The sequence below is a fragment of the Gossypium hirsutum genome, chromosome D09 (assembly GCF_007990345.1).
Source record: "Gossypium hirsutum isolate 1008001.06 chromosome D09, Gossypium_hirsutum_v2.1, whole genome shotgun sequence".
NCBI lineage: Eukaryota > Viridiplantae > Streptophyta > Magnoliopsida > Malvales > Malvaceae > Gossypium > Gossypium hirsutum.
Window position 1 is genome coordinate 44,961,779 of NC_053445.1, and position 26,109 is coordinate 44,987,887.

The 26,109-nt window shown below is 32.1% G+C and overlaps 3 protein-coding genes and 1 long non-coding RNA gene across 6 annotated transcripts; 2 read left to right on the forward strand and 2 right to left on the reverse strand.

Annotated features, from left to right (window-relative positions):
* Positions 1-1,038: 1,038 nt before the first annotated feature.
* On the reverse strand, positions 1,039-2,959 carry LOC107891145 (membrane magnesium transporter). Its single transcript, XM_016815832.2, has 4 exons — positions 2,777-2,959; positions 2,640-2,692; positions 2,454-2,554; positions 1,039-1,406 (listed from the first exon to the last, which is right to left on the reverse strand). Exons 1-4 carry the CDS (start codon positions 2,847-2,849, stop codon positions 1,313-1,315), a joined length of 321 nt encoding a protein of 106 aa, XP_016671321.1. The 5' UTR covers positions 2,850-2,959; the 3' UTR covers positions 1,039-1,312.
* A 94-nt stretch (positions 2,960-3,053) lies between these two features.
* On the forward strand, positions 3,054-9,086 carry LOC107891144 (phosphoglycerate kinase). 3 transcript variants are annotated; one of them, XM_041100845.1, is made up of 15 exons: positions 3,054-3,187; positions 3,263-3,411; positions 3,499-3,545; positions 4,008-4,278; positions 4,611-4,954; positions 5,054-5,339; positions 5,765-5,832; positions 6,418-6,669; positions 6,999-7,074; positions 7,284-7,360; positions 7,443-7,492; positions 7,617-7,701; positions 7,828-7,926; positions 8,289-8,643; positions 8,809-9,086. In XM_041100845.1, the coding sequence occupies exons 2-14, from the start codon at positions 3,270-3,272 to the stop codon at positions 8,517-8,519; spliced, it is 2,028 nt and encodes a 675-aa protein (XP_040956779.1). In that variant the 5' UTR covers positions 3,054-3,187; positions 3,263-3,269; the 3' UTR covers positions 8,520-8,643; positions 8,809-9,086. The 3 variants fall into 3 exon arrangements, with proteins under 3 accessions (XP_040956779.1, XP_016671319.1, XP_016671320.1); XM_016815830.2 differs by having other exon boundaries at positions 8,821-9,086; XM_016815831.2 differs by lacking the exon at positions 8,809-9,086 and having other exon boundaries at positions 7,863-7,926; positions 8,289-8,547.
* Positions 9,087-10,274: 1,188 nt separating this feature from the next.
* On the reverse strand, positions 10,275-11,507 carry LOC107892872 (uncharacterized). The gene is made up of 2 exons (XR_001682647.2): positions 11,436-11,507; positions 10,275-10,663 (listed from the first exon to the last, which is right to left on the reverse strand). It is a non-coding gene; the product is annotated as an uncharacterized lncRNA (long non-coding RNA).
* A 5,453-nt stretch (positions 11,508-16,960) lies between these two features.
* Positions 16,961-21,655, forward strand: LOC107891143 (cell division cycle protein 48 homolog). The gene is made up of 9 exons (XM_016815829.2): positions 16,961-17,220; positions 17,307-17,472; positions 18,009-18,237; positions 18,898-19,664; positions 19,760-19,981; positions 20,095-20,166; positions 20,258-20,539; positions 20,692-21,051; positions 21,154-21,655. The coding sequence occupies exons 1-9, from the start codon at positions 17,192-17,194 to the stop codon at positions 21,442-21,444; spliced, it is 2,418 nt and encodes an 805-aa protein (XP_016671318.1). The 5' UTR covers positions 16,961-17,191; the 3' UTR covers positions 21,445-21,655.
* The last annotated feature ends 4,454 nt before the right edge of the window (positions 21,656-26,109 follow it).

Here is a 26,109-nt window from a genome sequence, read left to right on the forward strand (position 1 = left end):
CACGACAGCGCACGATCCATGATTCAAAACCATGAGATAATAGAATAGAAAAGAATACACAAACCCCAAGGATCCACACAAGATTAATTATGGACCCCAGGAGAAATTTTCAGTTTGTGTTCCGTCGATCTTGCATATCTGGATAACATTGTAACTATCTAAAAGATAAACGATATGATAGGCTCAATCCTTTTACTAAAAGATTACTAAGAGTCAGTTCTTCATTACTTAAAAAAAACACTTCTGACTTCAAAAATACTTTTAAAAGAAAAACTGTGAATAACAAACTGAAATTTTCAACTTTTCAAAAAAGAAACTGAAAATGAGAAACTAAAAGTTTTAACTTTTTCTCTTTTCGAAAAACACTTTTGATGCTTAATTACTTTTTCATCCCTCCAATAATATAATTTTTTTTTTAGTATTTAATTACAAATATGTTAAAATCATTAATTAAAAATAAAAAAATATTTTTTAAAATACTAATTACAAATATTTAATGATTATATTTAAATATTTAAAATATAATTTATATATTCTAATTAAATTTTATAAATAATTAATATTTATTGCTTAAAAATATTTAAATTTTATATTTCATATATTAAAATATTAACAAGTTATAATAATTTTTTTATATTCTTACTAAAATATAATAATATTAACTAATTTAAATATTATTTAAATGCATATTTGTTACTTGATAATAACATGTCCAAAATGAATATTTTATTGCTCAAAAGCACTTTTTAACAGCAATGCTAAACACTCAAATTTTAAACTAAACTTTTCAAAAATACTTCTCAAAAGTACTTTTCCCCAGCACTTTTCAGAAGCAATGAAGAACTGTCCCTAAGAGGACTGTGTTGAAGTCAATTGCAATTCAACAACAAACCAACAGTAATGAATAAAAGGATTAAAATTAGATTATAGCTGGAGTTTAAGAATTACTACCCACTTTGGATTGGATATAATTGGAAATTCAAGAATTTGCTCTGTGCCAAACATGAAACAGGTTAGGACTACAGACGGAAGAAAATGTAAAGAAGAATAATATATTGAATTGCTGGCCTGGTAGAAGCCCTTATAATGATTCCAACTAAAAACTAGGGTTCAGTATGTCAGGCAAAGTAACATAGAAGTAAACAAGAAAGCCAAAATCCAAATTCTAGCAAGTAATGAAAGGTTAAAAAACACTACCACTTCAGAAAACAATCGACAATGACCTGAGACATAGGCTCTCTACTCTTACGTTCAACAGACCTGCCAACAGTGGTAATCTCCTTAATCAAAGGACTATGAAGCTTCATTGATCTTAATGCTTCAGCTTCATATCAGTTTCTAAAGGAAGTGCTTTCGCTCTGTGATTGAAGATCATAAAGTCCAAGTTTGCTGATAAAGAAACAATCCTGCATTCCAGATTATACTTTTCGATATCAGAGCGCCATATAACAGTTGTACAACAATAAAGCAATAGTAGTAATTCTAAAATTTTCACTTCCTACGAACACAATTTGAGTTATGCATCACATATTGAAGTTTCACTAGCACACCTTTTTATGGAAAGCATGACGTCGAAGAGCTACCAAAATTGAAAAGAATAATCAGCCAGTATGCGTGAGCATGTGGCTGAGAGGTTCATGAGAGCAATTACATTATAGCTATTAATTTAGCAAAGCACAGTAGTGTGTTTATTACCATAGAATTTTGCAGTGCTTGTTTGCTATATTAATGATTAGTCAAAACCAATTTGGCTGGATTCTCATTGAGTTCATTATTCAAAAGATATAGCTGATTGTGGATCTACTTGGGAGTGTAGAGGAAAATTCCTCAAGAGGATATACTCAAAGATTAAACACACTAAGACCTTCTATGGCATATTGGTCTGTGTGAAAACTGGTGAAGATTCACACCTGTGATTACCTACTAACATTCAATTCAAAATCACTAGGTTCAAATGTTAGATTACGCACAGTAAATTGATAAAGGTAGTTTATGAAATACAATCACACCATCATATGTGGGGCACACAGCTTATTTCAACTATACAAGATGCTAAAAGGCAGTCCGACCATGATCATGATTCCTAAGACATCAATAACAACTTCATTTACTACGCTACCCAGACTAAAACGCCAGATAAAGGTATATTCAACACATACATGCCCAATCTTCTAAGTTCTATTCACATTTTAGTCACGCCCCAACGGATGTGTTGAACATAAATGTTGCTAATATCACAGATACTTCAGGGAAAAATGCAGAATCCAAGTAACATTTCTTAGGACCCAGAACTTTCCTTCTTCCCCCCAAAGTTAAATGAATGCAAACAGCAACAACTTTAGATAATCTGATCTGATCCCTAATGGAAAATTAATCCGCTGAACTCCACGCTTATCCAATAATTTATCTTTATAAACATTGAGAACAGAAACAAATATATAGTTTCTACATACCTATTCTCCTCAGAATCAGGATGTATGGAGAGAAAATTCCCGGGCACGGTTAGGGCAGCTGAAATACAGAAAACAAACCCTAGAAGCAACTCTAAAACCACCTGCACTTATCACATCAATTACTTACTTTAGATTTAAAGAACAAAATTTTCTTAACAAAATCAGATCTAACACAATCAAACTTACGTTCATGGGCGGACCAGAAAACTCCTCCTCCATAATCTTCAACAGCCCCCTATCTGGAAAACCCAATCAAAAAGAAAATTTAAAACTTTATCCATCAAATCAGATCAGAGATGAATACCAAGTTACCGGAATTTTACACTGAATTGTGGAATAAGCTGCGTGGAAGAGGAATAGGACCCCCAAAACGCCGACCATGAAACCTAATCCCATCGTTGACGGCGTCGATTCACAATTCACAACCTAAAAGCCAACGGAAAACACAATTTTTCTTTTTTGTACTTTATTTAAAGGAACCACTTAAATATTAAAATCTTAGTTCTGAAGGAAACGGCGTCGTACTGGCCATGTTATATTATATTCTGAATTCTTTTTTTCGATAATTCTGAAAAGTATTTGCTTTCTTTTATTAAACGCAGCATTTCATTAGCTACTCTTAAGACTTCTTATCTATGGTTGGTTGCTGAGAGAATGCAGTAAAACAAAGGAGGAAATTTCAGTCCTGAAAATTGCACTCAGTTGCTCTTGGCTTTCATTGAATCTAATTGCAGGTTTGAATCTTTAGACTTTACTTTTAGCAATTTTCCTTTCGTATTGTTCAACTCTTTTTCCTGTTGCTTTGGCAGGGAGAACATGAGTCCAGTTTTGAAGACAGTCCAGACAACTCTTTCATTAAACAAGTTGAGTTCCCGCAATTATCCTAGGAAAGAAAAGAAGTTGCTTCAACATGGGTCATGCTCTTTTCCAATAAATAACGTCCAATTATCTTTCCAAGGTATGTATTTTGAAAACTGAGACTAATGGTTCAAGCTTACTTCTTTTTCTTTCTTTCATTGTTTTCACAAAGTTATTTTATTGCTAGGTGGTTTGGAGGTTGTAAGTAATGTTAACAGCTCTCATAAAGAAAAGGTTCCTTGCTTCCTAGCCTTGCTTTGAGTGAATGTTATTCTTTTTCTATGAATTACATAGGTATGGATGAGCATTGGTAGTTATGAACGAGCAGTGTTAGCATATTTTTTGAAGTTTAAGACAATTGTGCTGATTGTCTTATTAATCCTGTGTACAATACGAAGATAACTCAAAGAAGCCAGAATCTGTCTTCTCATTGATCATCTGAATGAATTCTCCATATGCATGATCTATGGAATATCAACAACTTAATTCTGTAACAATGCTTAAAAGAAAAAATTTGGAAACAAACATTTTACAATGTAGGTTCATGGAATTGATTCTATGTTGTAGGGCTGGCTATTATAGCTGCATTTGTATGCCCTCTTGGCTAAATTAGCTTAAGCTGATTTAAGTTGGTGAAAACATTTTCCCCTTAAGGTGGCTGAGTTTAATTTTCTTTCCCAATTGGATTTTTACCAGACTTGTCTCTATGATGACGGAGAATTGGAGGCCTTGCCACACGTACAAACTCTTAGAGAGTTTCCTCAAGAGGAGCTTGTTGCAAAAGTTGTTATGGTGAGATTTGATTCTACCATTTTGCTTGGAGGAAAACTGGATTTGAGTTCTCTGTCTGCTTCGAAAGCACTGTACACCATTAAGTACTTACACGAATGTGGGGCTAAAATGATTCTCGTGAGTGAATGGAGTAGGAAAATCAATCCCAAACTTCTTGATGCACAAGCTGTTGCAGGTATTTTAAGCCATTCCATCTTTTAGTTTAAGCTCTTGATGGTTTTTGTCTTCAGCAGAGAAGCTTTTACTGGTGAGCATTAACAGTTAGAAGTTAGAACCTAAACTTATTGTGTTAACATTCGGAATACTGGCATATAGTGGAGTAGCCATCTCAAAATGAAAGTACAACATTTCATTAACCTTGTCTGGAATTCATTTATACCTATAAATAAAAGATATTGGGCCATACAGATATTAAATAATGAGGCACAATTGAATCTTTATCCAGCCTTAAACCCATTAGTTTAAAGATTGCTCTGCGGTTAATATGTTATTGTCTCTACATTTCAGATATCTTGTCATCGGTTCTCCAGCTCAAAGTTATTGCTTTAAGATGTATTTCTTGCAAATCACCACTGAGGAGGGAAGACCTGCAGAAAGCAGACATCTTTTTGCTTGAGAATCTTTCTGAATATAAAGAGGAAGTTGCCAACTGTTCAAAGTTCGCTGAACTTTTATCATCAGAAGTTGATATTCTTGTTAATGACTCATTTTGTCAGTCTCATAAAGTTCTCGCATCAACAGTTGGTGTTGCTCGTTTTTGCTATGCCTCTATGGCTGGTTTTTCCTTTGAAGAAAACCTTCATCAGCTAAAGAAGATTGCAAAAACTAAGAAAAAACCATATCTCGCAGTTGTATGGTTTTTCTTCTTTTTTTTTCCTAGTAATTCTAGGAAAATGTTTCTATTTATTTTTGTTCTTCACTTGTCAGTAACTTGCTATGACTTGATGCAGATTGGAGGAGGCAATCTCAAGAGCAAAGCAGCGGCTTTACAATTTTTAGCATCTAGATGTGATGCATTGGTCTTTGTTGGACAAATGTCCTTTCAGATAATGCGTGCTTTAGGACACAGTATTCCAACTAATCTGGTGGAACGTGATGCACGTAAAGCAGCTTTAGACATTGTTCAGTTTGCACATGATAAGAACGTTCTCATGTCATATCCAAAAGATTTTTGGTGCACAAATCAGCATCTTCCTACGGAATTGGAAGTTTTTCCTGCTCATGGAGTTTCAGCTAGTAAAATTGCATCCATTCTAATATAATTGTGTTTATTGTTTTTTCTTTTGCTTTTCGTTTTTGGTTCCTCTTTTCTATGTAAACTATGATGCAATGATCTTTTTTCCCCTTTTCTGAAATAGCTATCTTTTAAATACTTAGCCCAAAATTTGAAATTAAGTACCAAATGATTGGCTGTACGGTTTACAATGTAGTAGCCATATTTTTTAACCTTTTCTCCTTCATCTTATTCATCTTTCCATTGGAAATGAATATGCTGCTATGCTGCATTTATGGTTCATATACTTTTTGCAAGTATGTTAGACTATAGCAAACTAGATATATGGTTGAGCTATTCCTTTTAAATTTCTAATTCTATAATAAAAATATATATAGATAATGGTTTTTCTCTTTTAAAGTACTCATACAGAAAATTTTCTGTTTAGGTTGGCTACCTGTTGATCTTGGACCTAGGTCATTGGAAGAAATATATTCTCTGGTAACAAACTCCAAGGTAAGTGGAAATGGATATCGTAGTACTATGACAAATGCTTGTTACTTTAGGTTGAGCATAGGTCCTCCTTCATGTGAAATTGTTCTGTAGCATCCTTAGTTAGTTGAGGATCTATTAAATGATCAACTTGCAAGAACATCACTGATTTTTGGCATTCAATACTTTGACATTCATAACTTTAGAAAATTTAGGGCACATTGGTGTGATTGGCTACCTAGTTACAAATGCGACATGATCTGGTAGACAAATCAATCACTTTATATTACTGGTTGAGCTGCAAAGTATGTCAAACGGTATATTTGACAACCTTAATTTGATGTTAAGTTCAATGGTGACTAATAATGTTTTTATCAACCATTGAAATTATTGTTTAATCGATTTGCATTTATGCAGTAAAGCAAGCATGTATGAAGAAATTATCAATACCTATTATTTTGAAAGAAAAAAAAATCCTATATTTTACGTGGCTGTATCATTTTTGTCCTTCGAGCTTTCTTTGTGTCAGCCATTTTCAATTAGCTCAATGCTAATTCTGGTGATTCTCATGGTCTGACTTACCTGATGCATTTGCTCCACATATTACAGAAGATTATATGGATTGGTCCAGTGAAATTCAGTTCCTCCAAACCTTGCACAGTTGGAACTTCTAAATTGGCTCAGATGCTTTGCAAACAGAGTCAATGTGAATGTGAGATAACAATTGTTGGGAGTACAGCATGTGAAGTAATAAAAAATGAATCAAACTCTTTATCTTCTTTCAATGTGCTAGAAAATGCTTCAGTTGTATGGGAGTTTCTCAAAGAACAAAAGCTGCCTGGTGTCATGTCCTTAAATAGAGTACGCCAACTGCATCTATGTTCAACTTTTACTTCGCATTACTGCCATATTGTTATTTAAAGTACATTTTTTTAGATTTTTGCATCATATCCTAGAGTAATACTTGTACTTTTTGCTTTTCACTCCAAAGACCGTGGAGAAATGTGCTTGACATGTATGATAAATACTAAAGGTAGCATCATTGAAATTTCTTTATCTTCCGGAACTGATTCCTTATTTCATCTTGCATAAAATGCTAAGGATTGTTCTTAATGGTTTTGGTTTTGCAATTCAAAGATCCAAGAGTTACAGATTTTTGAGTCTGCTTAAAGTGGATGCTATCTGTGCAGGCATACCCATTTGAGATTGACTGGAGTGTGGCCTATCATGATGCATCCCAACCTTTGGTCGTTGATATTGGAAGCGGTACTTATCATGTTTCCTTAAACAAATTATTCCTATTATAGTCCCAAAAGAAAAAGAAAAAGCAAATAATGCCTTTTTGATAATGATCTATATTTATTTACTACTTCACACAATATGTAGTTTAATGGCTCACTTAGTAGAATGATTCTGTACCTTGTGCCTTTTTTCCTCTTTATAATCAATTCTTGCATCTGGATTGTCTATGGCAGGCAATGGACTCTTTATCATGGGAATGGCCCAAAATAGGAAGGATCTGAATTTTCTTGGTTTGGAGATTAATGGAAAGGTCTGTTTTATTGTTTTCTTGGTTTTGAGATTATTATTTCACCTTTCAGTTGGTCTATCTTAATAGTGTACTAGTTTTGCAGCTTGTAAAACGTTGTCTGGATTCTGTTCATCAATCTGGCATAAGAAACGCGTAAGAGCTCTTGCAATTATTATGAAAAAGATGTATTGTGATAAAGACTAATTGAAGAATTATATCACTTTTGACCTGACTTCAGTTCAGTATCATCACCATGTTGCTTCGGTCATATGTGTAGGTACTTTATTGGTTCAAATGCAACAACGACATTCCGTTCCATTGTCTCCAGTTACCCAGGAGAATTGGTTCTTGTTTCAGTTCAGGTAGACAACAATATTCACTGAGTTCAAGTTGTGATATTCTCTTTCTTTTTGGAAATGCAAAATAGGCTTTGTTCCTCTCCTTTATGCAAATATTGAACTTTAAGCATACTTACTTTTTCCATTTAGTGTCCAAACCCGGATTTTAACAAACCAGAAAATAGGTGGAGCATGCTGCAAAGGTCGTTAATTGAAGCAGTGGCTGATCTTCTTGCATCTAAGGGGAAGGTAACATAATTTTGTTGCAATACATGAGCCCCTGAGGTTCCATCATGTGCATCACAAGTTCTAATATTCCTCCACTTCTTTGATGAAATTATCACCAGCAAGAAGATTAATTCATAACATTATTGAAAATACTATTTGCAGTTGATCGGATGTGTTTTCCTTTGTGTTCTTTTATGCCATTGTTGATTACAACATAACAGATGGTAGTTATATCTTACGTTGGCGTTAAACGGAACATCTGAAATTGCAGTGATTTGATAATAATCAAATGATAGTAAATGTGATTTACAAAAGGCCATGCTCAGTTGCAACTAAGACAACAATGAGTCATATAGTTGGTTTATTGGTTATTTTATTCTCAGGTCTTTCTGCAATCTGATGTCGAAGCAGTTGCTATGAGAATGAAAGAACAGTTTCTGCAGTACGGAAAGGGAAAACTTCATCTTTCGCATGATCAATACAATATAAGAATCAATGGAAATGCATGGCTCGAGGAGAACCCATTTGGCATTCGTTCGGACTGGGAGCAACATGTTATAGATAGAGGCGCTCCTATGTACAGATTAATGCTTTCCAAATCAACTGGCTCTTGAATAAGTTATTGGGCATTTTCTGGTTTTAAGACATTATTCGTAGCTGAACTATCCACATATTGCTTGAAGATCACCTGTAACAGAACTCGGTGCTGGTACAGACACGGTCTACCCTTTCTTGGAAGTAAGTTTAGTCATATGCTTCCTCATATTGCTAATCCAACAAGCTTCAATTTTGTGTTATGCCATTCTAGAGAAGGGTAAAGCTATTAATTCTTCCAAGTTCCATGGTTGCATCTTGTCAGTTCTTTTTTTTATATATAAAAAATCTTATCAGGTTGTTAATCAGATGATCATGCAGATACATGCCAAGCACACTTCCTTGGAATTTGTTTTGCCGGACATTGGAAGCAACTGCAATTTACATGATTGTTGAGACGTTTGTGAGAAACTGCTTGACAAGCAATTCTGCCAATAGGGAATTGAGTTAGCCAAGAATTAGACCCAATAAGCCAATAATTCTTGTTCTGTGTATTTATCATGTTACAGTCGTGTTTTAAGATATTTTGTATTTTATATAAAATTTCATAGGTTAATACATCGTATTTTATAACTTCAGCTTTCTCATATTTCATTGCAACTAGAAAGTTAAAAAAAAAAAAGAAAAACCCTGCATGTTTTTGGTTGAATTGTATGGTAGGCATATGCATTCGACGAAAGAGTTTGTTGATTTTAGGGTTTATTAGCATGAGAAAATTCAAATGTTAACGGAATAAACCATGTATAATTGATGAGTTATAAGATTGTGTTGATAAGTTATAAGATTGATAGCATAAATTTTTAGTATAAATATCCTTGTAATTGTTGAAGTTCAATGCAATAGAAGTTGAATTCTTCCTCCTATATTTGTTGCTCTCCGATTTCTAGTCTAAAACTTTAGATTCAGGGTTTTTTTTAATCTCTCAAACCCTATAAATCCAAATTTGACATCTATCCAATTAGGCTTGTTTTCTCTTCTCATTGCCTCCCTTAATGGAGTTTTAGCCTCATTTTTCAAGCAAACTTCAAAGTTCAATGACCGAATCTTTTATGGATAAGCTTCACACACCACCAACAATTTTTAGGTTTTTGTTCATGTGATGACACATGAAGTCCTCCTCCCTATAGTTTGGTTCTTTGATCACCACCATTGACTTTGCTGTTGTTTTTTGGACCTCCCTAATTGTTATTGACTTCATCGGTGCTGGTTTGAGTTTTCTAATTAGTGCTATTTTTGGTTACTATATATATATATATATTTTACATGTGTTTTTGGAAATTGCTAGTGTGCACTACAAAAGCTAGATGCAATCTCAATTGCAATTTAAGAAACATCTATCAGATTATTATAACCTTAATTGATTCGCATATTTTGAATAAATTTATTTGGAGTTTTTAATTACTTATCTTTAAGGATTTTTAAGAACTCATTATTGAAAATATATTGTGCAAAAATCAAATCAAGTAAAGATCGAATCAAGACTTTCAATGTTATTGAAGTTTTCATAAATAAGAAATTTAATCTTCATGGAGTTTGATATCAAGAAAATTTGTGCCAATATGCTCTTTATTGAAGACATATTTGAAAGTTATTTTTGTGTAATTAGATACACATTAAATGTGTAACACCCCTTAACCCCAAACCATCACCGGAATAGGGTTACGAGGCATTCCCGGACATATCTAATAATTTACAATAATTCTTAAATAAATATCAAACATATTAAAATAAAATCATAAATTCATATAAAAATTACAAATTGACCTTTTTTTTTATAAAAATTTCGGCAACATTTCTGCTTACTTTTACACTAAACCTCCTGCAAATAAAACCATAAATTTTTACAAACATAACCAATTCAGCCAATTCAACCAATTCATTTCACATTCTTATTTTCTATTCTAAATGCATTCTAATCAAACTCAATTAATTCAATATCAATTTAAATTTATCAATGTACTAATTAATTTGGAATGGATAAATTTCTTTCATTAAAATTCTTAGATTTATAATACTAACATTTTTAGCTATTTATATTCAAAACATAATAACGTTTATACACATCCTATGTACATGCCACATTCTAAAAGAAAATATACATCACCAAAATTTGCTGAACTCGGGTCTGGTTTTGGATGCTGGCTCAATACTTGACTTCTACAACCTGCGCACGGAAACAACCGTACGCTGAGTATTTTTATACTAAGTGGTATTACTATAAATTAAACTATTTAATAATAATAAAATTTCAAATATTGACCATAATCTTTATAAATCACTTAAAAACCAAATATACATATTCATATATCATTCCATAACTTTTAAATATATATATATTTTCATTCTAATTCAATTCATAATTTAACTCATACATTCTTTCTCGTATTTTTCTATAGTGACAAATCAACAATTTCATTTTCAAATTTTCATTTCAATTATTTACCCTATTAACAAAGCTCGGACTCTGACAGATACGCGGATTCCACCCAAACACACCAGATTATCCAACCTAAACACACCCGGAATTATTTAAATCCTCCATAACACACCAATGTATCATATCCTCCCTAACACACCAATAAGGCATTAAATGCCTCTTCGGATAAACCAAAGCATATAATAATATAATTATCTTCTCGGCCGAACTACAAATCTCATCATCACATCACAAATCCAATGGCATGCCATTTGTATCCAATCTAGTCCGATAAGTTAATAGGGTATTATTTTACTTTCCGAATTTCAAATCCATTTCCACAACAATCTCAAATACTCAAACAATTCAAAACATCCATTATTTCAATTCACATATATTTCAATATTTACACATATTCTTACTTAATTTCAAATGTTATCACTTACCTTACTTTAAATGCCTCATGAATACAATTTCAATATAGCATTTATTAAATAGATTAAGTTATAGTAATACAAACCCGGAATACGCGTTTACTCCTCAACGATCTTTTCTTTTTCTTTGGATGCCGATGCCTCGTTTTTCTTGTTAGCTACGAAAATAATAATTATTTTCACTATTAATTACAATCATTAATAATAATAATAATTAAATTTTATTCAATTCCTACTTATTCCAATTTAATTTTAACTAAGCTTACTTATTTTTTTTTAAACTTAATTCACACTCTATTTCTACTCAAATTTCTTCTAAACTCAAATTTATCTACTAATTTTTCAGCATTTTTTTCACTAATTTCAAATTTTCCTCAATTTAATCCTTAAAATTCAAAACTTATAGTTTAGTTCACAATTTAATCCTTTTATCAACTCTAACTAGAAACTCTATCAAATAAACCCTCAATTCCCTCATTTATTCAACATAAACCCTAATTTAAGGCTTTTTATAACTTAATCCCAACTATGTAAAACTTACAACTTAGTTTACAAATCAATCTTTTTATCTATTCTAACTAGAAATTCTATCAACTAAACCCCTAATTTAACAACTTGTTCAAAATGAATCATATTCAAAAACCTATGAACTTCCATAACCTCCACTTAATTTCAACAAAACTTTGTTTTAAAGCTTCTAAAACATCAAAATGAGGAGAAAAGGGCTAAATTTAGCTTACCAATTAACTTGAAGCTTTAAAATCTCAATTTCCCCTTTTCTTTTTCTTTCCCTTTTTCTTCCCCTGTTTTTCGTCTCTTTCTCTGTTTCTATTCTGTTCTTCTTTTGTTTCTTTGTCTTTTTATTTTACTTTACTTTATTTCTTGTATTATAACTAATAATATTAATAATAATAAAAATCTTTTACTTATTATTTAAGCATATATTTATTTTTATTACAAGTGTACCTATATAATTATTATTATTACACTTGTCTTAATCTTTACCATACATTTGTCATCTATTTAATTTATATAATATAATATAATATAATATAATATATTATATAATAAAATAATATATATAAAACATAAAAATCTAAGATTTTTATCACTTTTACCGTCCCATTTCTTATTAATGGCTTAATTGCCATTTTAATCCTTTTTATTTTTTATTAATCTATAATTCAACTTTTACCCCTAGATCAATTTAGTCCTTTTTCCTAATTTCTCTTAATTAAACTAAATTCACCCAATTAATACCTAATTAAACACACAACTAGCCTAGTAAATATTTCTAATAATTATTTTCAAACTCAATTTACTAAGACGGAGGCCCGATGATATACTTTTTTTCCAATGCTTGTGAATTTTGGGTCATTACAAAATGCGTTTTGTCAAGCCACGTTATACTATACATAGAACAACTTGTTTAAGTTTAATATACATGGGAGAGGGAGCACTTAACTAGTTCATTAAAGAATTGGTTTTTAGTGCATATTTATGTGAGTAAATTATTTTGTTTATCAATTTATAAATAAAGTTTGTATCGAATGGATAATTTCTTGTGTAATCAGAATTTTATCTTTAATGTACCACCTTACAACGAAACTGATTTAGGTGAATTTGATAAATTTCAACATAATTCCTTTAAGAGAATTTCTTTGTAAAAATCTTATACAACAGCATATAAATACTGATCAACCTGAACTAAGTAAAGGATTTCGAACCACCCATCTTGGGTAAAAGAACCAATAGGATCTAGTTTAGAGACTCATTAATGACACCCCCGGAAAAACATCATGAACCAAGTCAACAATACTTTGACCCACAATATCCCACTATAACTAATAAAATTTGGCATCAAAAGAAACTACCTCTCTCAACTCGCTATCTCCTAATTCGAAAGGCAAAGAAATTGGCCTTGTAACGAAAACTGACCCAACCATGGCCTGTCAATACCATATAGTCGAGAATAAAAGTCAATAACATTAGCCTTCAAAATCTCCTGGTCAAAACACCAATTACGACTTGTAACTTTAAAGCTTTAATTTGATTACCTTTTTTGCACAAGCGACTGACTATCAAAATAATTTATGATTCGATCACCATTACTCAACCACTCACATCTTAATTTTTGTTGTCATGATATTTTTTCCTGAATAAATATTTTTTCAAGTTCTATTTTTAGTGAAATTTTCTGACAACAAAGTCTCTTAAAATCATACAAATCAAGAGCATGTCGAATCTCTTAAATCAAGAAATGGACTAGCCTAAAAATATTACCAAACACCTCCCCATTCCACTTCTGAAGTGTCTCAATGAGCTTACTTAACCCACCAAAGCACTCTAAGGCTATCAACTCTTTTGAACTTTGGATGGGACATCCAACTAACCAAGAAACAAAATAGACCCTTCTTTCGAGCATTCAAATCCTCAATAGATATGAGAATGGGACAATGATCATATTTTAACTTGTGCAGATGTCTAACCAAAGAATCAAGAGCAAAATTATCCCATTTTACGTTACAAATAGCTTTGTCCGATATTTTTGATAAATTCCCACACATCCAAGTATACTTAGGACTAATGAATCCCATATCACAAAGCCCATTATGAAACACAAAATCCTAAAACAACTTGCAACATGTATTCCGAACATTGGCACCTCCCTGATGTTCCGAGCTACACAAAATGGAATTAAAATCTCCAGTGGTAAGCAAGATAATTTAATCCCTATATTATTCAAGAGTGAGTAAATAAAGAAATTTGAGATAACAGTAACTGTTTTTGTCAAACCTTATAATAAAAAATAGATGAAGTTTCTTTGATTTTAAAATATAAATATTTGAGAGGAGGATGGAACTAAATTATTAAAAAGATTATTTAGACAAAACTTCTTACATTAAAATAACAATTATTGAGATATCAACGGAAGACACTATATTATTTTTGTATAAAAGAAGTTAGAGAAAAGTAAAATATCATGAATTTGTGATTTAAATTTGGATATATCATGTTATTTAAGTGATAATGAACTTAATATCTATTAAATAAGATTTCGAATTTGAGCTTTATGGATAAAAAAAGCCTTATGGATAAAAAAAATAACTTTGAGAGAACTTTTTTTCTTATTTAAAGGATCCGAATCTATTCGACTTCAAATATAATCAAAATCTAATGTGATTAGTGAATGTGAAAAGTTCTTAAATATAATGAAAATTATTTTTTTAAGTTCATCGTATAAATAAAATGTTGTATAAATAAAATTCCACTTTTTTCTTATTTAAAGGATCCGAATTTATTCGACTTCAAATTTAATCAAAATCTAATATGATTAGTGAATGTAAAAAATTCTTAAATATAATAAAAATTAGTTTTTTAAGTTCATCGTATAAATAAAATGCTGTATAAATAAAATTCCGCTTCACCCAGTGAGCTATTGGGTCTAAGGATTTAGTGAGCTGGATCGAATTGCTATTACCTTGCTCAAAAAAAAGAAAATGCTAGGTTTGTCTATGAGTAAACCGATTGGGGTTTAGCACGTTAAGCTGAAATGTGAGAGTTTGGTGATGAGGGTGGAAAGTTGTAGTGGGTTCGATAACTTGCTTTGAGTTGGGTGAAAGCATATAGAATTTGAACACTTTTCCCTTTTTGGGAAATTAAAGATTCAAATGCAATTGCTTTTCCCTACTAGGGAATATATATCTACCTTGTAATGTTAGCAAACAAATAAAAAAGTGACTAAATTATATCCTCATTTTATTTTCTAAATATTATTATGTTGTACTCATACTTCATGTTGAGTTGATTATTTGTTTATATCAAATTATAGAGTAAAAAAATTAAAAATTATAATATATTTTAAGCAAGATTTTTAAAACCGAATTGATGGTCGAACTAATCAAGCCACTAATTTATATGATTCGATTGAATAAATCATTAAAAAATAAAAAAAATATATATTTAGAAAATAAAAAACCAGTTCAATTGGTTTTTTAGTCTGGTTCAACTGATTCGTACTGGTTCGTGAGTCAATTGGTATGATGCCTCTCCTTGGATTGATACCCCGATCGGAATTTAGTCCTCCTATTTTTATTTTTAAAAATTTAATCCCTTTATTTTTTGGATTTATAAATTTACTTTCCAATTATATATAACCACGTAACATTTTAATTGAAAAGTTAATGGTATATTAACTATTTGAACTAATTAATTACATTATAAAAATATTAAATAAATTAATAATATTATAAAATATATATAGAGACCAAATTATGTTAGAAATTAAATTATAAGGATTAAAAATCTCAAATTTAAGCATATTGATTGACCAAAACTGAAAATTAACCACTTTTATAGGTTAGAAATTAAAATATAAGGATTAAATATCAAATTTAAACATATTAAAAAAACCAAAATTAAAAATTAACCACTTTTACAAAACGTAAAAAAGAAAAAGAAAAAGAAAAGCATGGTGAGTGTGTCATATGTCGAAAATCCTTTCAAACTTACTTTAATATATAAGTATAAAAAAGTATAGATGTGACAAGTTCATTAGCTCCTTGGAATGAAAATTTTTTCATTTAACTATATTTATAATTTATAAAATTTTAAATTAGTAATGATAAAATTGTATTTAAATAAGTATAAAAATAAAATTAACCTACCGAAATTCCTTTTGGAAATTGCTCACAAATCTTTAATATATTTACTTCAACAATACATGTTTACTTTTAGAATCTTGAAAGCATCTATACACATAAAATCTTTCTTATAAATCCTTTATCCAAACACGTTTTAATCACTTGGTATCGTATTTAAATTTAAATTATTTCTTTTTGGTATTATGTTTTTGTGTGGAGATTATTCAATGGCTCTCCCAACAATCCAATTTTTGTTGGGATTGAAAAGAAAAATACTAATAACAAAGAAGGAAAAGAAAATTCACATTTGGAGCATGGAAGATTCTAGAGAATAAAAAATGGTTGAACTAGTGCCAGAATAATGGATCTTTAATATCTTACCCACATGTTTTATTCCTTTGTTGAATTAACAGCTATGGATAAAAGCTCTTCCCCCCTGATGCAACAATAATACCACCAATAATTGGAGCAACTCCATAAAAAATAATTAAAATAAAATAATGATTGCTATTAAAGGATATAACATGCTACTAATTATCATGCTCAAATCTTAACCAGTAAAATAAGAAGCATAATAACATAGTGAAGCAAGGTTATTTCCAAAGTACAAAATAACTTCTCCTCTCTTTTTTTTTCTAATTAATCTAAATAACATTTTTTTATTTGTATAAAATTATAATGCTACTGATGATTTTTGAAAGTTGTTAATGTTAAAAATTTGAGGGTGGAAAGAACTAGACTTTTTGTTTAACCTACTCTCAGACAAATTAAATATTACCTACTAGGATTTGAGTAAGTTAAAAAATTGAAAAAAAAAATATAGTGAGAGTATCCCTCTCTCAAACTTATTGCAATTCTTAAATTGATAAAACAACAAAATGTATCAATAGATATAATTATATTTAGACGTATTCACTTACATCCATAATAATGGTCATACAAATGAAAAAAAAATTACCAAATATATATAAGAGTAGGTTAAGAAAATTACCAAAGGCCGAGTTCGAAAATCGAAAAGCAAAGAAGGAGAGTTGCAATCTGACTAAAACAACCTTATCTTTCCAAACAAGAAAACGGAGCAGCCTTTTAATTCTCCTTATAAATAACCCACCGCTTTTCTTCACATCCCACATACATATTCCGCCAAACCCCAAAGCTTATTCTTATTTTTTCGGTTCTTTAATTGACCCAAATTCACCATGTCTAACCAAGCAGAATCATCTGACTCGTGAGTACCCAGATTTTCTTCCCTCCTTTTCTTTGATGGGTTTGTTTTATATTTTACTTAATTTGGTTCCGATTTTGTGTTTTCAGGAAGGGGACTAAGAAGGATTTTAGTACTGCGATCTTGGAAAGAAAGAAGGCACCGAACCGACTTGTTGTTGATGAGGCAATCAACGATGATAACTCTGTTGTTGCTCTTCATCCTGATACCATGGAAAAGCTTCAGCTTTTTCGCGGTGACACTATCCTGATCAAGGTTTCTACTTCAGATTTGGATTTTATTTAATCTCCCTTCTTTGGGTTCTTTTAGTTTTCTGATTTCTTTTGCTTAATGGGTATTCGTTCGTCTTAGTTGGCTTTTTGTGTGTGTGTGTGTTTTAGGGTTTCGTTTGCAGTAAGATGTTTGAAATTTTTGGGTTTATTTTGATGGATTTCCTGGGGTTTTGTTGGAGTTTGTATTCATCTTCAATTTAGGTTATACTTGTGGTAGATTGGCAGTAAAAAGCAGGTGCGTGGGCTGTTACATGATATGTTGTCGTGGGTCAAATTTTTCTCTAGTTTCTGTCAATAGTTTAGTTAACCCAGATAATTTGCTAAGTCTGTCAGCAAAGATTGTATCTTTACCGAGGAATGTGCAACAATAGTTTTGTGGGCATTGCCTGTTTGAAGCTTTCTTTTTTATGTGGCTGGATAGTCATTGAATTGTATTTCTTCTTATAAATATAAATTTTCAATGCCTTTAAGCTTCTATCTTGTTAATCTTGTCCCTTGCATTATTCTTTTGGTCCACAGGGGAAAAAGAGGAAAGATACCATTTGCATTGCTCTTGCTGATGACACATGCGATGAGCCAAAGATCAGGATGAATAAGGTTGTGAGGTCAAACTTGAGGGTTAGGCTAGGTGATGTTGTCTCTGTGCATCAGTGTCCTGATGTCAAGTATGGAAAACGTGTGCACATCTTGCCCGTGGATGACACAATTGAAGGGGTTACTGGAAATCTCTTTGATGCTTACCTGAAACGTGAGTTTATTCTTTATCTTTTAATCTGAACGTATATTTAGTATTGTCTTTATAATTTATTAGTGATAGTTTTGGTTAGGTAAAGAGGTGTAGTTTTTTTTCTCTTAATCAATAGTAAGACGAGAGTATAAGATGTGGTTTCTTAATACGCTCACTGATTTCTTGATTAATATAAATGAGAGTAATTGATTAATTGGATAAATAATTTTTAATCTTATTCAAGAGACTTCCTGCTTCTCCCCCCTCTTTCTTTCGTTCTCTCTCTCTCTATATGTGATGTTGAAAGTACTTTATAGTCTGTCTTTCCTTTTTTGTTGGTATCTTTATCCATGCATCTGAGGTGGACTGTTATAGTTTATAGGAGGCTCAGTTATATGTGTGGATGTAACTGCATTATAACTACTCTCCTGTATCACTAGTCATATGCTGATAATAGATGCCTCATATTATAATTATACACTGGACTTAATGTTGAATTTTTGACAACGTTGTAGTTTGGCATTTAATTGTGTGTACTTGTCTGCATTATAATTGCTCTCCTGTATCACTTGTCATATGCTGATAAACAATGCCTCTTAACATAATTATGCACTAAACTTATTGTTGAATTGTTGACAATGTGGTCCATAAATACTGACTGCCGTAGTTTGGCATTTACAGCTTACTTTCTGGAAGCATACCGTCCAGTGAGGAAGGGTGACCTCTTCCTTGTGAGAGGTGGAATGAGAAGTGTGGAATTCAAGGTTATTGAGACTGACCCTCCTGAGTACTGTGTGGTTGCCCCAGATACTGAGATATTCTGCGAGGGAGAGCCTGTAAGGAGAGAAGATGAGGATAGATTAGATGAGGTAGGTTACGATGATGTTGGTGGAGTGAGAAAACAGATGGCTCAGATTCGGGAATTAGTGGAACTTCCACTGAGGCATCCACAGCTCTTTAAATCAATTGGTGTGAAGCCACCAAAAGGAATTTTGCTTTACGGACCTCCCGGATCTGGAAAGACTTTGATTGCACGTGCTGTTGCAAATGAAACTGGTGCTTTCTTTTTTTGCATCAATGGTCCTGAGATCATGTCAAAATTGGCTGGAGAGAGTGAAAGCAATCTCAGAAAAGCATTTGAAGAAGCAGAGAAGAATGCACCATCTATTATATTCATTGATGAAATCGATTCAATTGCTCCCAAGCGAGAGAAGACCCATGGTGAAGTTGAGAGGAGAATAGTCTCTCAGCTTTTGACATTGATGGATGGGCTTAAATCCCGTGCACATGTCATTGTTATTGGGGCCACAAATCGTCCCAATAGCATTGATCCAGCTCTCCGAAGGTTTGGAAGGTTTGATAGGGAGATTGATATTGGCGTACCTGATGAAGTTGGCCGTCTTGAGGTGCTTCGCATCCACACAAAGAACATGAAGCTGTCTGACGATGTAATGTCAAAAGCTTTTCTTTCCTAGAACATCTTTTCACTTCTCTTCCTTTCCAAAGAACTAGTGAATCTAATGTACTTCACTTAATAATGCAGGTTGATTTAGAAAGAATTGCCAAGGACACACATGGTTATGTTGGTGCTGATCTTGCAGCTCTTTGTACTGAGGCAGCATTACAGTGCATCAGGGAAAAGATGGATGTGATTGACTTGGAAGATGAGTCAATAGATGCGGAGATACTCAACTCTATGGCAGTTAGCAATGAGCACTTCCAGACTGCTCTTGGAACAAGCAATCCATCAGCATTACGTGAAACTGTGAGTACTGACAAAGATACTTCTATTGATGAACAGCTTTCTTGCTGATTATAATTTTTCTTTCGGGAGTCGGTTCTGATTATAATCAACCCTTTCCTTACATGCTTGGTCAGGTTGTTGAAGTGCCTAATGTAAGTTGGGAAGATATTGGAGGCCTGGAGAATGTTAAAAGGGAGCTTCAAGAGGTAATAGAGTTTACTGGTTTGATTACTTTCCATTCTTTCTCCTCTTTACTCTTTTTGAAAAATGGGATTAATTTTCTACTTTGTAATGCAGACTGTTCAATATCCAGTGGAGCATCCTGAGAAGTTTGAGAAGTTTGGTATGTCACCCTCAAAGGGAGTATTGTTCTATGGCCCTCCAGGATGTGGTAAAACACTTCTGGCCAAAGCTATTGCCAATGAATGTCAGGCAAACTTCATTAGTGTCAAGGGTCCAGAATTACTCACAATGTGGTTTGGAGAGAGTGAAGCTAATGTGCGTGAAATTTTTGACAAGGCTCGCCAGTCTGCTCCTTGTGTCCTCTTCTTTGATGAACTTGATTCAATTGCAACCCAGGTGTGTTCAAGGCTAATGAATTCTCATGTCTTTATGGATTATGAGTTTCGTTCTGTGTTATGAGATTACTCTAGAATGAAATTATGCTTGTCAATATTCGATGTTCTTAGTCTTGCATGTCTTCTAACCGTGCTTCATGTTATATACTATAGAGAGGAAGCAGTGTAGGTGATGCTGGGGGTGCTGCTGATAGGGTTCTGAATCAACTTCTTACTGAGATGGATGGCATGTCTGCCAAGAAAACAGTTTTTATAATTGGAGCCACCAACCGACCTGACATTATTGATCCTGCCCTTTTGCGACCAGGTCGTCTTGATCAGTTGATCTACATTCCCCTCCCTGATGAGGATTCTCGCCATCAGATCTTTAAGGCTTGCTTGAGGAAATCACCACTTGCAAAAGAGGTTGACCTCAGAGCTCTTGCCAAGTATACTCAAGGTTTTAGTGGGGCTGATATTACTGAAATTTGTCAGCGCGCATGTAAATATGCCATCAGAGAGAACATTGAAAAGGTTCGACTATGCCAAATTTATGTTCTGTGCTGTAGATGGTAGAATGTGCAATGTTCTCATGAGGTTGGGATTATAACATTAGATATCTTATGTAATTCTCAGGATATTGAGAGAGAAAGGAGGAGAGCGGAGAACCCTGAAGCTATGGAGGAAGATATGGATGATGAAGTGGCAGAAATCAAGCCTGCTCATTTTGAGGAATCAATGAAGTTTGCTCGTAGGAGTGTCAGTGATGCCGACATCCGCAAATACCAGGCATTTGCTCAAACGCTGCAGCAGTCAAGGGGATTCGGGAGTGAGTTTAGGTTCGCTGAAACTGGTGCAAGGCCTGCAGCATCTGACCCTTTTGCAGCTTCCGCTGGAGGAGCCGATGAAGATGACCTCTACAGTTAAGATCATCTCTGTCTGTGTCTTAAGTTATGGTGACAAAAGCGGACCCTTTTTTTTTTTTTAATATAGTGTAGTATTAAATTTGACTGGATGGATGTAGAAGCTCCTTGGCACAACCTTTCAGCAGGAGAAAAGGGGGGGGGGCTGCCCCTGGGAGTTCATAAATACTGTGTTTTTCCTTTATTTTGGGATTTAAAGATTTTACAAGATTAAATTTCTGTGTCCCTTTTGGATTATTTTTATGTTTGTGCGTGTGGTATATGAAATATGAATGACAACCAAATAAGTCCTTGCCTTGAGCTTCACCAGCAATTTGTTGGCTTTAAGAACATAAAATTATTGATAAAACTATACTATCGCTGTGACTCCTGTTTGCAGTCATTTTCTTAAAACAAAATAGAGGGTAAAGTTTTCTGTCCTATAACAAATTTGACTAAATTCGTTGAATTTCTTATGAAACAAGTGTAAAACATTGAGGGATATTTTACCTATCAAAAGAAGTTCAAAACTGAAGAAATTAATTGTTTTTAGGCTTTAGTTTCCAAAATTGTGATAAATTGAAAATTTTAAAATTTTGATGTAATTTTGAACTGAGAATTTAAGAATTAATAGTTATACTTAAAATTTTAAAGAATTGACAGTTATTATGTTATTATACTTAAAAACTGCAATTTAAAAGATAATACTAAAAGAAACAATAAACTAAAATAAAGAGAATTGAAAAAATTTACCATTTGCGTCTTATTATGTACCATCAAAAGTGTTTAAAGGATTGACTAATAATCTTAATTTTTGTTAATTCATTTTTTTAATAGATTATCAAACATGGTTTAAATTATTCCATTTTCTAAAAAGCGATTAATTACCTAAGAGCGACGACAGAATTAAACTAGTTTGCATAGTTGTATGATTCACAGGTTAATTAGTGCGTCAATTAAAAATATATTTAATTATTTTGTGATTTTAATAATAAATTTTTAAATAAATATTAGTTTTAAAAATTCCAAAAACACAACTTTTAAAATTTTCATTTAAAGTATGAAACTGCTTAAATTTAATAAAAATATAGTTTTTCTATTATAGGAACTGTATCAAATTTGTTGTTTTATAATTAAAATTGATCAATTTAGTCCTTATACTATTAAAAAGAATCATAATAAGTTCAATTGCAGTTCAATTCTAAACAAAAAAAATTTCACTAACAAAATCATAAAAACTTTAAATATTAACTCTATCAAGCAGTAAATGACCTTTTTTATATAATAAATGTTAACTCTATTCTAATTTGATCTTTATTTAATTCTTTTTAATGGTTGAGAGTAATAATAGGACTAATTTGATCAGGTTCCTATAGTAGAGGAATATCTCAAGTACATTAACTAAAAATACAATTATAATGTTTTAAATATTTTTATATAGATTTATTAATTTAAAATACTTATGGGAAATATATTTTTATTGAAATCAAATTCTTAGGTATAAATAGTTTGAAAAAGTTCGAAAATGTCTAAAAATTAAATTTGATTATAATTTAAGATATACTCTTTTCTTATAAATATTTTTATTTTTTAAATAATATTTTTGTTTATACGATGATGATTTAAACCTAAACTATTGTTAAGGTAGATGAACACTCAATTAAGAGGCCATAATTTAGAGTTTTTTTTTAAAAAAGTTAATGTAAATACCTTTTTAATTTTATTTAATTTATTTTTTAAATATATTTAATTAAAAAAATTAAAAATTTAAAAAAACTTTTTAAAAATTTAACATTATCTAAAAATTTTATTGAAGTTTTTACATTTAAAGAAATAGATTGAACCTAGTATTAATTAAATATTAAATAATTAATGAGTCAATATTTATAAATGTTTTGTTTTACGTACAACAACCGTTAAGGACATATGTATACAAACAATATTAATGTGAATTTTATTTAAACCAATCTATTCGAAAAATTAGAAATATAAATGAGGAATAAACTATACTTAAAACATTAAATCCTAACATATTGATCTATCTTTATGTGAAACATATTGAATTTTATTTAAACGGTTAATAAAATTTTATTTTTAAATAAATTATCTACTACTAAAGTCGCGATCCATCATTATATGAAACATGTCGTGGTAGCAACCCTTAGAATTAATTTGTTTTGATATATAAGCTCCTCCTCCAATTGTTTTTGTTAAATATTGGGCTATAATTGAATTTTTTTAATAAATTTATTAAATAATTTCAATCATATTGGGAGAGAATATCAAGCTCTACAACATTATCAGTAACGATTTGATTTTTGTTGGTGTCAAAAAATTCAGTTTGATCAAATTTTTTTAAACCGAGAGAACCCAAAGTACGAGTTAGTCTGAATTCTTCTGACAACAAATGTGACGTTTTGTATTCAAAATCGGCGACTCCATTGATGTGAAGTGTAACACTACTTTACCGAAAACACCGGTTTACAGAAAAGCTCTTGTCCAAACACACCCAAGCAAAACGAATGTGCTGAATGAAAACACTGCTACATTACTGAAACAGGTCGAGCTTATTTATACCATTCATCTGTACCACCAAAATATTGAGATCAGGCCTTTGCCACTATCGTTTATGCAATAAATCATTTACCTTCTCCAAAGCTAAACCACATATCACCTTATCAACTAATTTTTCAACGTAATGGAGGATATAATCTTGTTCGTGTTTTTTGTTATTGTTATTATCCATGGCTTCGTCTCTGCACTAAAAATAAACTGGAGCCTCGTTCTACCAAATGTGCCTTTCTTGGTTATAGCATTGTTGATAAAGGATATAAATGTTTGCTATTATCTAACAATAAAGTTTTTTACTCGTCATGTCTTATTTGATGAACAAATGTTCTCGAGAATGTGATGAGCAATCTTTAGTTCTCGGTCCACTGCTATCCCCAATTTCTATTTTCTCTCTTGCCTATCATGATCAAAACCAACACCCCATGGTTACTAGATCAATAACTGGCAACTTAAAATACGAAGTCTTTCATACGACACTCATCGCCTTGTGCACATATCAAGAGGCAACCAAACAACAAATTTGGCGCCAAGTAATGTCAGAGGAAATAGATGCATTGATGGCAAATGGGACATGGGATTTAGTGCCAAGATCATGAGCAGCAAATGTGATTGGTTGCAAATGGATTTATCGCATCAAAACCAAACCGTGTGGCTCAAGGGTTTCAATAAAAAGCCAGACATAAACTATGCTGAAACCTTCAGCCCAGTCATCAAACCAGCCACGGTTCGTCTCGTCTTATCTATTATTGTCCACTCTAGTTGGCGTATCCAATGCATTTTTACATGGGACGCTTGAAAAGTTGGTTTACATAGAACAACCCCAAGGTTTTAGAGATCTCCCAAGCTACACCATGTGTGTTCTTTAAAGAAGTCCTTATACGGTTTGAAACAAGCCCCGTGAGCTTAATTTTCTTGTATCACATTGGGATTACAAAAAAATGGTTTCAAAGGATCCAAAGCTGACAACTCCCTTTTTATCTATTCTTTTGGAAATAACACTGCTTATTACCTTGTGTATGTTGATGATATCATTTTGACAGACTCAATGACAAGTCTTCATCAAAATATCATTCGACAGCTTGGGTTAAAGGTTTGGGTTCCCTTATTTTCTTGGTGTAGAAGTCACTTGACTACCTAATGGACTTCAACTCTCTCAATCTAAGTATATTTGAGATCTTTTGATGCGTGTGAATATGCATGAAGCTACCCCTGTCTCTATACCATTTTTTCCACAAACAATATTAGCCATGTACACTTCCAACAACTTTGATCCTATATCATTTCAGCAGGTGGTGGATTCTCTTTAATACTTAGCTCTTACCCGATCCGACATAACCATGACAGGTAACAAAACAACTCAATTCATGCACTCACCTCCTATCAACCATTGGCAAGATGTGAAACACATACTTCGGTATTTAAAAGGTACAACAGACCATGGTCTCCTACTCAAATCGTCATGTTCTCCGTCTCTTTTTGCTATCTCTTATGCGGATTGGGCAGGTGACAAAATTGTCCAAAAAAAATACCTCGGCTTATGTTATATTCATGGCCCTAATCTCAATCCATGGTGTTCGAAGAAACAAAAAACAATGGCTCGATCTTGCACTAATACCATGTCTTAGCATCGCCGGCCTCTAGAGTTTATTGGCTACAATGTCTTTTTCGAGAAATTAACCAACCGCTTCCTACCATACCAAAAATCTGGTATGATAATGTCTCAGCCACATATTTAGCTACCAATCCAGTTTTTTCAGTTTCACGCAAAGCAACTTGAGCTTGATTTTTATTTTTGTTCAAGATCAAGATTGCCAGAAATATCTTCAGGTGTCGTATATTTCAACTGTTGACCAATTAGTTGATGTCTTAACCAAACGATATGCAAGAAATAGTTTTTTGCTTTCAAGGTCAAACTGATGGTAGTTCTCCCCCCTTCCGTTTGCCAAGAGGGTATCAAGGAGAATAATAACAAATAAACTTAGTCAAATGTCTCATTCAAATTTTAAGAAATATTTTGTTGTATCTATTTTGAATTTAAACTTAAGATTCTTGTTGTACATTTTGAATTCAACCTTAGCAACATTATCCTTATAATCATTTTATGTGCTATTGTTGTAAA

Coding starts and splice junctions, on each gene's coding strand:
- LOC107891144 (XM_041100845.1), top strand. CDS start 3,270: ATGAGTCCAGTTTTGAAGACAGTCCAGACAACTCTTTCATTAAACAAG. Junction 6,670..6,998: donor GTGTCATGTCCTTAAATAGA/GTACGCCAACTG, acceptor CTATCTGTGCAG/GCATACCCATTTGAGATTGA. Junction 7,927..8,288: donor TTCTTGCATCTAAGGGGAAG/GTAACATAATTT, acceptor TTTTATTCTCAG/GTCTTTCTGCAATCTGATGT.
- LOC107891145 (XM_016815832.2), bottom strand. CDS start 2,849: ATGGGATTAGGTTTCATGGTCGGCGTTTTGGGGGTCCTATTCCTCTTC. Junction 2,693..2,776: donor AGCTTATTCCACAATTCAGT/GTAAAATTCCGG, acceptor TGGGTTTTCCAG/ATAGGGGGCTGTTGAAGATT. Junction 1,407..2,453: donor CCTGATTCTGAGGAGAATAG/GTATGTAGAAAC, acceptor TCTGGAATGCAG/GATTGTTTCTTTATCAGCAA.
- LOC107891143 (XM_016815829.2), top strand. CDS start 17,192: ATGTCTAACCAAGCAGAATCATCTGACTC. Junction 17,221..17,306: donor CAAGCAGAATCATCTGACTC/GTGAGTACCCAG, acceptor TTGTGTTTTCAG/GAAGGGGACTAAGAAGGATT. Junction 19,665..19,759: donor ACATGAAGCTGTCTGACGAT/GTAATGTCAAAA, acceptor TTAATAATGCAG/GTTGATTTAGAAAGAATTGC.